Here is a 13,292-nt window from a genome sequence, read left to right as displayed (position 1 = left end):
CTGCTCCCCAGAACAAAGAAAATAGAAGTGATGTCTTTGGTTATGCTTGCATGCTTTACATCAGTCTTAAAGACGCCATATTACCTTATAAACTTATCATTGTGAGTAGAGTATATTCTGTAAATACTTGGCCACAGAATGATTTTCCCTACTGGGACAATAAAGATTCAATTGAATTGCACTTCATAGACAGTAGACACAAATTGTATACTGGTATTTGTCTAAAAACATGCATTATCCTCTATCTGGATACTCAGACTAAAGCTGTAGATACAAGCTTTCACAGATTCCACAACAATTTCTACACAATGTTCTCACCTTAGGGAAGCCTCAAAACAATTTCAGTTGTTAATGTAATGATATTTTTGTGAAAATAGGTTATTCGTCAAAAAAACATGCATTTTCCTTTATCTGGGTACTCTGACTAGGCTGTAGATATACCATACAAGCTTTCAGACTCCAAAACGATCTCTTCACAATGTTCTCAGTTTAGGAAATCCTGATGAAGACAATTTAGAATTGTGAATGCAATGATTTTTTGTGTAAATCCTAACAAATTTTTATCTCAACCCCCCCCCTTTACAGCAACAGGCTGGGACAAGAGCATTGTAAGGATCGGGACACACCAGACAGTTTCGTCCCGTCCTCGTCTCCTGAAAGTGTGGTTGGCATGGAGATCAGTCGCTACCCAAACTTGTCATTGGTGAAGCAGGAGCCTCGGTCCCCCTGTCTCTCCCCCGTCCTCCCCATGCTCCCAGCACCCTGGGGGAAAGGTAACATGTTGGTCATTTGTTTAAACTGGAAATAAACTGGAAACAGAAATATGTGCCTTTCTAACTACTATATGTACTCCATCATCAATCAGGTTATATATAAAGCCCTGTTTACATTACGTTGTCACAAACTGCTTTACAGTATCAATGACAGGACTAAGTATTAATGAAATATCCTTTCAAATATTTTTCCGGGTGTGTCTATTACTTTTCTTGTAGGGTTAGCGGTTAGGCTGAAGACTGAGCTCAAGACGGAGCCTTCTGGGATGTTCTTCGGCTCCCATTTTGGCCCAGCATCTAACGACGCTAAGCCAGGCCTGGTGTCTGTAGCCATCACCCTGAGACCAGCTGCCGCAGAGGTGAGGGTTCTGTTGGCTTCAGTTCCTCCTGCTCTCAGATAATGTCACCATGGGGGAAATGGTTTAGATCATTTTATTTTTATTTAAGCGCTTGAACAATGTAGTTCGTGGAGTAGTTTTATTCCCTTTTTTTCCTCTCAAATGCACCTCAGTTCTTTCACTACTGTTGTGATATGTTTGGATTCAAATCTCACCTGGCTTAATTGTAGGAGCTGAAGCCAATTCTTTGTCTGCCAGTCATGCACTGCTCTCCATCTCTGCCATTGGCTTTTGAGTGGCAATAGTTGTTACATACATTTTTACGACATTGTTTTTCCCCCTCCCAGAATGTCACTGGTGTGGTAGCAGCCATCTCAGATCTGCTGTGTGTGAAGATCCCCAGCAGCTATGAGGTCAGCAGCCCCCCTGGCCCAGATAGGGGGCCCCTGGCCATGCTCAGCGGCCTGAGGGGGGGCCCCCAGGGAGATCTTGAGCACCGGCGGTCGGGCGCCCCAATGATATACCCGGGCCGTGGTGGTGCTGGGGACATGGGGGGCCCGCACCCTCAAGGAGCCCCAGGCCAGCTCATTAGGTCCCGTGGAGGTGGAGGACCACAGCAGGGGATGATGATGCAACAGCAGCAGGGACATCCGCAGCAGCACATCCGCTTCCATTCTGACGGACCAGGTGAGAGACTGAGCTACATCCCTGCACCTTATCGCCCCCTTATGTTCAAATACTGACATAACAGGGGAGATGTTTCTGCTCTTGTGCGCTCGTCTTGAAATGAGACACTGACGAAATTCATGTCCATCCAGACCAATTTGTTTGTTTTTAGACTTATTTTTCTGATATGAATAATATATTGTTTTTTTTAAACACGACGTCACTGCACCTAGAAGTGCACAAGACAACAAATCCATCTCTATCTAATTGTTTTCCCACTCATCGTCCATCGGCATACTTAGCCTCTTTTAACAATGTTTACAAATGGTCCGTTTCTTCATCCAGTGCATCATTATCCTTCTGTCTGCAGCCTAAAGGCTGTGTGTATCTGGCCCACCAGGAAGTGAGGGCTGTCCATATTGATCTCACACAACGATCCGCACAGCTAATAAAATTGACTAATCATCCTTCCTTGGGCCCGACCTCACTAGCACACACACACACACGTACCTGCTTAGTGCTGCTGTCAGTGTCAGAACACGGGCTTAATGAATGTGGTCAGTTTGCCTAGAGTCATAGATACAAACAGCCAGATGAACAGGAAAATGGACACCCCTGGTGTTAATTGTCTTGGCGGGCTTATAATTAGGAGCTGTTTACCTCCTGACCAATTGTATGGTTCATCTAAGACAATTAGCATCAAAGTATGACGAGCTGCCTTCTAAAATGTTGTGACGAGCTGCCTTCTAAACTGTTGACGAGCTGCCTTCTAAAATGTAGTGACGAGCTGCCTTCTAAAATGTAGTGACGAGCTGCCTTCTAAACTGTTATGACGAGCTGCCTTCTAAACTGTAGTGACGAGCTGCCTTCTAAAATGTAGTGACGAGCTGCCTTCTAAACTGTAGTGACAAGCTGCCTTCTAAACTGTAGTGACGAGCTGCCTTCTAAAATGTTATGATGAGCTGCCTTCTAAACTGTAGTGACGAGCTGCCTTCTAAACTGTAGTGACGAGCTGCCTTCTAAAATGTAGTGACGAGCTGCCTTCTAAAATGTAGTGACGAGCTGCCTTCTAAACTGTTATGACGAGCTGCCTTCTAAAATGTAGTGACGAGCTGCCTTCTAAACTGTTATGACGAGCTGCCTTCTAAAATGTAGTGACGAGCTGCCTTCTAAAATGTAGTGACGAGCTGCCTTCTAAACTGTTATGACGAGCTGCCTTCTAAAATGTAGTGACGAGCTGCCTTCTAAAATGTAGTGACGAGCTGCCTTCTAAAATGTTATGACGAGCTGCCTTCTAAAATGTAGTGACGAGCTGCCTTCTAAACTGTTATGACGAGCTGCCTTCTAAACTGTTGTGACGAGCTGCCTTCTAAACTGTAGTGACGACCTGCCTTCTAAACTGTAGTGACGAACTGCCTTCTAAAATGTAGTGACGAGCTGCCTTCTAAACTGTAGTGACGAGCTGCCTTCTAAACTGTAGTGACGAGCTGCCTTCTAAAATGTAGTGACGAGCTGCCTTCTAAAATGTAGTGACGAGCTGCTTTCTAAAATGTTGTGACGAGCTGCCTTCTAAACTGTTGTGACGAGCTGCCTTCTAAACTGTAGTGACGAGCTGCCTTCTAAAACGTAGTGACGAGCTGCCTTCTAAAATGTAGTGACGAGCTGCCTTCTAAACTGTTGTGACGAGCTGCCTTCTAAACTGTTGTGACGAGCTGCCTTCTAAACTGTAGTGACAAGCTGTCTTCTAAACTGTTGTGACGAGCTGCCTTCTAAACTGTTGTGACGAGCTGCCTTCTAAACTGTAGTGACGAGCTGCCTTCTAAACTGTTGTGACGAGCTGCCTTCTAAAATGTAGTGACGAGCTGCCTTCTAAAATGTAGTGACGAGCTGCCTTCTAAAATGTAGTGACGAGCTGCCTTCTAAACTGTAGTGACGAGCTGCCTTCTAAACTGTAGTGACGAGCTGCTTTCTAAAATGTTGTGACGAGCTGCCTTCTAAACTGTTGTGACGAGCTGCCTTCTAAACTGTAGTGACGAGCTGCCTTCTAAAACGTAGTGACGAGCTGCCTTCTAAAATGTAGTGACGAGCTGCCTTCTAAACTGTTGTGACGAGCTGCCTTCTAAACTGTTGTGACGAGCTGCCTTCTAAACTGTAGTGACAAGCTGTCTTCTAAACTGTTGTGACGAGCTGCCTTCTAAACTGTTGTGACGAGCTGCCTTCTAAACTGTAGTGACGAGCTGCCTTCTAAACTGTTGTGACGAGCTGCCTTCTAAACTGTTGTGACGAGCTGCCTTCTAAAATGTAGTGACGAGCTGCCTTCTAAAATGTAGTGACGAGCTGCCTTCTAAACTGTAGTGACGAGCTGCCTTCTAAACTGTAGTGACGAGCTGCTTTCTAAAATGTTGTGACGAGCTGCCTTCTAAACTGTTGTGACGAGCTGCCTTCTAAACTGTTGTGACGAGCTGCCTTCTAAACTGTAGTGACGAGCTGCCTTCTAAACTGTAGTGACGAGCTGCCTTCTAAACTGTTGTGACGAGCTGCCTTCTAAAATGTAGTGACGAGCTGCCTTCTAAAATGTAGTGACGAGCTGCCTTCTAAAATGTAGTGACCAGCTGCCTTCTAAACTGTTGTGACGAGCTGCCTTCTAAACTGTAGTGACGAGCTGCCGTCTAAACTGTTGTGACGAGCTGCCTTCTAAACTGTTGTGACGAGCTGCCTTCTAAACTGTAGTGACGAGCTGTCTTCTAAACTGTTGTGACGAGCTGCCTTCTAAACTGTTGTGACGAGCTGCCTTCTAAAATGTAGTGACGAGCTGCCTTCTAAAATGTAGTGACGAGCTGCCTTCTAAACTGTAGTGACGAGCTGCCTTCTAAACTGTAGTGACGAGCTGCCTTCTAAACTGTAGTGACGAGCTGCCTTCTAAACTGTTGTGACGAGCTGCCTTCTAAAATGTAGTGACGAGCTGCCTTCTAAAATGTAGTGACGAGCTGCCTTCTAAACTGTAGTGACGAGCTGCCTTCTAAACTGTAGTGACGAGCTGCCTTCTAAACTGTAGTGACGAGCTGCCTTCTAAAATGTTGTGACGAGCTGCCTTCTAAACTGTTGTGACGAGCTGCCTTCTAAACTGTTGTGACGAGCTGCCTTCTAAACTGTTGTGACGAGCTGCCTTCTAAACTGTTGTGACGAGCTGCCTTCTAAACTGTTGTGACGAGCTGCCTTCTAAACTGTTGTGACGAGCTGCCTTCTAAACTGTTGTGACGAGATGCCTTCTAAACTGTTGTGAAGAGCTGCCTTCTAAAATGTTTGTAAAAAATCAGGTGCTTAAAATGTATAGCTTGTCCAAAACAAGACCGCAGCAGAGCGCCCCTCATTTATTTGACGTAATAAACCTATTCCTCCTCCGTAAGGGAAACAAATATATGAATGCAACAAATTATCCCTGAAATGTTCCATATGCGCAAAAAGCTTATTTCTTTCAAATTTTGTACACAAATTACATCCCTGTTAGTGAGCATTTCTCTTTTGCCAAGATAATCCATCCACTTGACAGGTGTGGCATATCAAGAAGCTGATTCAACAGTGTGATCATTACACAGGTGCACCTTGTGCTGTGGACAATAAAAGGCCACTCTAAAATGTGCAGTTTTGTCACATAACACAATGCCACAGATGTCTCAAGTTTTGAGGGAGTGTGCAATTGGCATGCTGACTGCAGGAATGTCCACCAGAGCTGTTGCCAGAGAATGTAATGTTTATTTCATTCCCATAAGCTGCCTCCAACTACGTTTTAGAGAATTTGGCAATACGTCCAACCGGCCACACAACCGCAGACCACTTGCATGGCGTTGTGTGGGTGAGCAATTTGCCAATGTCAAAGTTGTGAACAGAGTGTCCCAAGGTGGTGGTGGGATTATGGTATGGGCAAGCATAAGCTATAGACAACGAGCATAATTTCCTTTGTATTGATGGCAATTTGAATGCAAAGAAATACCGTGAACAGATCCATAGCCCATTTTGTTTTTAAGGTATCTGTGACCAACATATGCATATCTTTATTCCCAGTCATGTGAAATCCATAGATTAGGGCCTAATGCATTTATTTCAACTGAATGATTTCCTCAAATGAACTGTAACCCGGTAAAATATTTTGAAATTGTTGCATGTTGCATTTTTAATGTTTTTATTCAGTATAATAGAGCTGAGCTAAGCCATGCTGTGCTGCTCTGGCCTGTTCAAGCATCTACTGTTGTAGGAGCTGTGTCTTATTTGAGTACTGTTGCTGTGCGTCAGGTCCAGCTGCAGTCAGAGGCGCCCATCAGAAAGACCCCGGCAGCCCAGGCTCCAAGCCCCAGTGGTGCTGTCATTGCAAGGTGGTGGTGCTGGGAAATGGAGTCTGCAAGTCAATTAAAGACCTTCCAGTGCACAAACAGGTAACGTACGGCCAGCGCTTTCATGTGGTCAAGTTGTGCTACGTGTTTATCACGCTGAACTCCATACGTTGCAAAGACTGTTGTCTATTGCGATACATAGAAACATCAATCTTGTGGCGATCCACATCAGATAATCGTCTCTATATCAATCTAATGGTCCACATGATCTGTCAAAAAAGATCATTTGATCAATTACCTTGTTGGATCTGACCCAATCAAGCTATGATCTATATGAATTGGTTAACTATCTTCTTGGCCAACCCAGTAAAAGCTCTCCTTTCCACCAGTCAGCCATGGATTACTGTTGCGTTAGTCTGTCTCCCCCCCCCCCCCCCAGGGGGCAGGAGAGCACAGACAGGCCATGACTAGAGACTCAGACCTCACTTCAAACGGTAGATTAATCCACATTATGCCCTTAGGCACACACACACACACACACACACACACACACACAAGCATGAATGCAAACACACACACACATCCAAGAACATTATGTCCATACACACACACGTACTGTAGAGCTTCTAATTATGCTAATCCCCCCTTCCCCCCATTGTAGTGAAATCTATCTCAGTGCAATTAGTGGGTTAAGAGGTAGCATGCCCTTAGACTGCAGTCTGGGGAGTTCACAAATGGTTAAACCCTGCTTAATCTGAATATTGGAGCTGTTTGATGATTTAATAACCCCTTTTAGTATCGATAATGGTTTATGTATAGAAATTGATTTGACCTTTGATGTCTCACTTTGATTATGAGCTTAAAGGAATAGTTCTGGATTTTGGCAGTGAGTTCCTTTATCTACTTCCCCAGTCAGATAAACTCGTAGATACCATTTTTATATCTCTGCGTATAGTTTGAAGGAAGTTGCTAACTTGCATAACAATTGCTCGTGAAATTACATCTAATTTCCTTCATACTAGACGCAGATACATAAAAATGGTATCCACAAGTTCATCTGACGCTGGGGAAGTAGGCTAGATAAAGGGTTTCATTGCCAAAATCTAAAAAAAAAATTAAAAAAATATCCCTTTCTTTCTCTCTTCTTCCTACAATTGTAAAGTAGCTCTGTGTCCCTGAAGTGTGGATAAATATAATGTATTATTATTATCTCATTCTCTCTTCCTCACTCCGTCTCCTGACATGCCTTTCTTCTCTCTTCAGGAACAGGAAGGTCTGTTGCGTTCCGAGGGGAACTTGGTATTCTGCAGCCACAGCTGCTTCCTCCTCTACTCTGCCTCCACCTCCTCCTCTTCCTCCTCACAGGCCAGAAATACTACAGATACTAAGGTTTGTGTTTCTGTTGATTCCCGGAGGCAATTTATTTTTTTACTTTATCGACCAGTGTAGGTAATCTGTATACAGTACTTGTTGTATCTAGTTTTTCTACCGGTGTGTCAAATATAAATGGTAAACTTTTATTATTTGCTGCAGGACATAAAATTATTGTCATTCATGTCTTCTGCAGGACTCGGTGGCCCTCCTGTCTCCAGACTCAGACCAGAAAGAGAGCCTGTCTAAAGCCCACCACCAGTACAGCAACAACATGTCCTCTCTGGATGTCCACTGTCTGGCCCAGCTCCAGCCCAAGCAGTCCCCTCCCTCTACCCCACCCATTCCTTTCCCCCCAGCCAGTGACACCCCTAAGACCCCTAAGACAGATGTCAAGTCAGACACCATCAAAGTGACTGTGAAACTGAAGGCGCGGGGCCCCAGGGCTCAACAGGAGGGCTGGCACCAGGGGAAGAGACACAAGGGTCTCCGCTGGAGGAAGTGGACAGTACAGGTGGTGGTGCCTAGAGGAAGCTCCCAGCTCCCTGACGAGAACCAGATAGACGAGCTGTTGAGGAAGCTGGGAGCGTCTCTCCGCCCCGGGGCCAGTCTCAGGGACCAGCGCCGCTGCTGCTTCTGTCACCAACTAGGGGACGGGGTCACCGACGGCCCTGCTCGCCTCCTCAACATGGACCTGGACGCGTGGGTGCACCTCAACTGTGCCCTGTGGTCCACCGAGGTAGGTAGCCCAGAAGTCAAGTGAGGTGGTGGACTGGTAACCGCAAGGTTCATGTCCTCGGTCGGTCGTAAATAAATAAATAAGTGGGGGGGCTGGCTAAATGGGGGAAGACTGCTGGTTTCAGATCTTAACTGCCATACCAACCACTACAATTGTGACCCTTTTATTAAAGTTGTGTTGTGTGTGTATTATTAACATTGTTTTGTTGTGCAGGTGTACGAGACGCAGGCAGGCGCCCTGATCAACGTGGAGCTTGCGCTGCGACGGGGTTCAGCGGTCCGCTGTGCCTACTGCCAACAGATGGGCGCCACCAGCGGCTGCCACCGCCTGCGCTGCACCAACATCTACCACTTCACCTGCGCCCTGCAGGCACACTGTACCTTCTTCAAGGACAAGACCATGCTGTGCCACGCCCACAGGCCCAGAGGCTCTGGCTCTGCCCACGGTGGCTCTGGCCTCGTCCTGGAGCACGAGCTGCGCTGCTTCGCGGTGTTTCGCCGCGTCTACGTCCAGAGGGATGAGGTGAGGCAGATGGCCAGCGCCGTGCAGCAGCCCGAGCTGGGCTACACCTTCAGAGTGGGCAGCTTGGTGCTCCACGCCGTGGGTCAGCTCACCCCGTCCCAGATGGCCGCCTTCCACTCGACCTCCGCTATCTTCCCCGTGGGCTACGAGGCCTGCCGCATCTACTGGAGCATGCGCCATGGCAACCGCCGCTGCCGCTACCTGTGCTCTGTGGAGGAGAGGGAGGAGCAGCCGGAGTTCCGCGTCCGCGTCGTCGAGCAGGGATACAAGGACCTGGTCCTCACTGACTCCACTGCCAAAGGTGGGCTGGGATGGATTTGTGTTGGGGCTCATTTAGATTAGGCTTGTCTATTAAAGGTGGGCTGGGCTAAATGTTTTGTTTTAGGGCTGGTTTAGATTATGCTTGTCTAGTAAGGTGGCTAGCTAGATTGGTTTTATGACATGCTTAGATTTAGCCTTGTTTATGGCTGTAGCCTCTACCATTCATGTATCTGGGTTGGCTTGGACTAGGATGTCTTGTTCAGTTTGCTTTTCAGATTCTCTTTTACTATTGTAAATGTGTTCTGTAGGAGTCCCTATAATATATTATGATACATAACCCTGCTGTTTTCCTGTCTTTTCAGGAGTGTGGGATAAGGTCCTGGGACCCGTTGCTGACAAGAGGACTGAAATAGGAACTCTGAAACTCTTCCCTGTCTATCTGAAGGGAGAGGACCTGTTTGGACTCACTGTCTCTGCAGTCACCAAGATCACTGAATCGGTTTGTATCTGTTCTCTGTTGTATTAAATTCAAACAATTCCGATTTATTCTAAATGATCAATGCTCAAATGATTCTATAGATGTCTAAAGCTACCTATTCAGATGAGCGACTGTTAATGCTCACACAATACTACACTGAACAAAAATGTAAACAACACATTTAAGTGTTGGTCCCATGTTTCATGAGCTGAAATACAATAATTTTACATGCGCACAAAAAGCTTATTTCTCTCAAATATTGTGCTCAGATTTGTTTGGCCAGATAACCCATCCAGCTGGCAGGTGTGGCATATCAAGAAACTGATTAAACAGCATGATCATTACACAGGTTCACCTTGTGCTGGGCACAATAAAAGGCAACTCTAAAATGTACAGTTTTGTCACACAACACAATGCCACAGGTGTCTCAAGTTTTGAGGGAGCGAGCAATTGGCATGCTGACTGCAGGAATGTCCACCAGAGCTGTTGCCAGATAATTGAATGTTATTTTCTCTACCATAAGCCCACTCCAACTTCGTTTTAGAGAATTTTGCAATACATCCAACCGGCCTTTCAACCGCAGACCACTTGCGTGGTGTTGTGTGGGCGAGTGGTTTGCTGATGTAAACCGAGTGCCCCATGGTGGCAGTAGGGTTATTGTATGGGCAGACCATAAGCTACAGACAACAAATCCAATTGCATTTTATCGATGGCTATTTGAATGCACACAGACACCGTGATAAGGTCCTGAGGCCCATTGTTGTGCCGTTCATCCGCCGCCATCACCTCACACGGCCACATGTCACATGGATCTAGCCACAATTCCTGGAAGCTGAAAATGTCCAGGTTCTTCCATGGCCTGCATACTCACCAGACATGTTTGGGATGCTCTGGATTGACTTGTATGACAGCATGTTCCAGTTCGCGCCAATATCCAGCATCACAGCCATTGAAGAGGACTGGGACAACGTTCCACAGGCCACAATCAACAGCCTGATCAACTCTATGCGAAAGAGATGTTGCGCTGCATGAAGCAAATGGTGGTTACACCAGATACTAACTGGTGATCTGATCCATGCCCCTACCTTTTTTGTTTAGGTACCTGTGACCAACAGATGCATATATATATATTGCCAGTCATGTGAAATCCATAGATTAGGGTCTAATACATGTTTTTAAATGTGCTTATTTTCTTTAATGAACTCTAACTCAGTAAAATATTTTAAATTGTTGCATTTTATATTTTTGTTCAGTGTATATATTGTAGACTAAAGGTCGACCGATTATGATTTTTCAACGGCGATACTGATTATTGGAGGACCAAAATAAGCCGATACCGATTAATCTGACTATTTTATATATAAATATAAACTATATAATAGTTCTTATATATATATATATATATATATTTGACAATTACAACAATACTGAATGAACAATGAACAATTTTATTTGAACTTAATATAATACATAAATAAAATCAATTTAGTCTCAAATAAATAATGAAACATGTTCAATTTGTTTTAAATAATGCAAAAACAAAGTGTTGGAGAAGAAAGTAAAAGTGCAATATGTGCCATGTAAAAAAGCAAATGTTTAAGTTCCTTGCTCAGAATATGAGAACATTTGAAAGCTGGTAGTTCAATATTCCCAGTTCTTCAGTATTCCGAGTTAAGAAGTTTTAGGTTGTGGTTATTATAGGAATAATGATGCGTTGACTATTTATCTCTATACCATTTGTTTTTAATAACAGTTGAAGTCAGAAGTTAAACCTAGGTTGGAGTCATTAACTCGATTTTCAACCACTCCACAAACTTCTTGTTATCAAACTATAGTTTTGGCAAGTTGGTTAGGACAAGTTAAACAATTTAAAGGCAATGCTACTGAATACTAATTGAGTGTATGTAAACTTCTGACGGCACTGGGAATGTGATGAAAGCAATAAAAGCTGAAATAAATCTCTCTATTATTCTGACATTTCACATTCTTAAAATAAAGTGGTGATCCTAACTGACCTAAGACAGGGAATTTTTACTCTGATTAAATGTCAGGAATTGTGAAAAATGTAGTTTAAATGTATTTGGCTAAAGTGTATGTACACTTCCGACTTCAACTGTACCTTTGACTATTGGATGTTCTTATAGGCACTTTAGTATTGCCAGCCTAATCTCAGGAGTTGATAGGCTTGAAGTCATAAACAGTGCTGTGCCTAAAGCATTGCTAGGCGCTGCTGGCAAACACAGTTAAGTGCTATTTGAATGAATCCTTACGAGCCTGCTGCTGCCTACCACTGCTCAGTAAGACTGCTCTATCAAATCATAGACTTAATTATAATATAATAAACACAGAAATACGAGCCCTTGGTCATCAATATGGTAAAATCTGGAAGCTATCATTTCGAAAACAAAACATTTATTATTTTAGTGAAATACGGAACCGTTACATATTTTATTGAGCGGGTGGCATCCCTAAGTCTAAATATTGCTGTTTCGTTGCACAACCTTCAATGTTATGTTATAATTATGTCAAATTCTGGCAAATTACTTCACAGTTCGTAACGAGCCAGGCGGCCCAAACTGTTGCATATACCCTAACGCAAGAGAAGTGACACAATTTCCCTAGTTAATGTTGCCTGCTAACATGCATTTATTTTAACTAAATATGCAGGTTAAAAAATATATACTTCTGTCTTAATTTTAAGAAAGGCGTTGATGTTTATGTTTAGGTACAATTGTGCAAAGATGGCTTTTTTTTCTCTCGGCGTTGTGCTTTTGTTAAATCATCACCCGTTTGGCGAAGTTGAAGTAGGCTGTGATTCAATGATAAATTAACAGGCACAGGACAAGCTAGTTAACCTAGTAATGTCATCCACCATGTGTAGTTAACTAGTGATTATGTGAAGATTTATAGTTTTTATAAGATTAGTTTAATGCAAGCTAGCAACTTACCTTGGCTCCTTGCAGCCACAAAGTCCTTTTGACGCTGCGCTCGCATAACAGGTGGTCAACCTGCCACACAGTTTCCTTGTGGATTGCAATGTAATCGGCCATAATCGGCGTCCAAAAAGGCAGATTACCGATTGTTATGAAAACTGCCGATTAATCGGTCTGTTGTAGACACTGAAGTGAGAAGGAGTGTTCCAGTCTCATTTCCCTGTGCTGCTGGTTGTGTTCCAGCTTCCAGGGGTGGAGGCCTGTGACAGGTACACCTTCCGTTACGGACGTAACCCTCTGATGGAGCTGCCCCTGATCTTCAACCCTTCTGGCAGCGCCCGCGCCATGCCCAAAACCAGCTCCCCATTCACTGCCGTTGTCATAAGGTATTGTGGAGGAATTAACATTGTTTCAAGTCTGTGGATGTAATATACTTAGCACAAGTTATCTTTATAACAGAATACACACACACACATTCACTCCTATAGGCCCCAGCCAGTATCCAGAAACACCAGTACCACCTCCAGGTGCCAGAACACAGCCCAGGGGGAGGGAGGTGTCCCCTACACCAAGCCCCCCACTGTGCACCACAGGTCCTCTCAGTACCGCTGGATGAAGAGTGAGTGGAGGGCCAACGTCTATCTCGCTGCTTCCAAGATCCAGGTGGGTCTAGGGGACATGATCCTCTAACTTCAGCACTAGGCCTGGGCTGCGAGGGGGTGCATGCTACGCCACTGCTTATAACTAAGTTAAGAGCTGTGAAAAGTATGTTCCCCCTTTCAAATTCTCTCTATGTAATTAGACCTTCAACCAAAACCAAATATGAGATAAAGTGAACCTGAGTGAACAAATAACACAACAGTTCCATATTTATTTCATTAAC

At 44.4% G+C, this 13,292-nt stretch overlaps 1 protein-coding gene across 7 annotated transcripts in view; it reads left to right on the top strand.

Moving 5' to 3' along the window:
- Positions 1–13,292, top strand: part of LOC110508653 (histone-lysine N-methyltransferase 2C) — a 138,344-nt gene that overhangs the window by 105,567 nt on the left and 19,485 nt on the right. For all 7 annotated transcript variants that reach the window (XM_036966414.1, XM_036966417.1, XM_036966415.1 and 4 more), the window contains 10 exons: positions 586–773; positions 993–1,132; positions 1,459–1,798; positions 6,068–6,207; positions 7,369–7,494; positions 7,673–8,215; positions 8,429–9,038; positions 9,361–9,497; positions 12,653–12,795; positions 12,898–13,072. In XM_036966414.1, the coding sequence (XP_036822309.1) occupies positions 586–773; positions 993–1,132; positions 1,459–1,798; positions 6,068–6,207; positions 7,369–7,494; positions 7,673–8,215; positions 8,429–9,038; positions 9,361–9,497; positions 12,653–12,795; positions 12,898–13,072 (2,542 nt within the window). The remainder of the gene's footprint in view (positions 1–585; positions 774–992; positions 1,133–1,458; positions 1,799–6,067; positions 6,208–7,368; positions 7,495–7,672; positions 8,216–8,428; positions 9,039–9,360; positions 9,498–12,652; positions 12,796–12,897; positions 13,073–13,292) is intronic.

Source organism: Oncorhynchus mykiss, chromosome 28 (genome assembly GCF_013265735.2).
Source record: "Oncorhynchus mykiss isolate Arlee chromosome 28, USDA_OmykA_1.1, whole genome shotgun sequence".
NCBI lineage: Eukaryota > Metazoa > Chordata > Actinopteri > Salmoniformes > Salmonidae > Oncorhynchus > Oncorhynchus mykiss.
The sequence above is the reverse complement of the archived record's forward strand: the minus strand, read 5'-3'. Positions and strand labels throughout refer to the sequence as shown.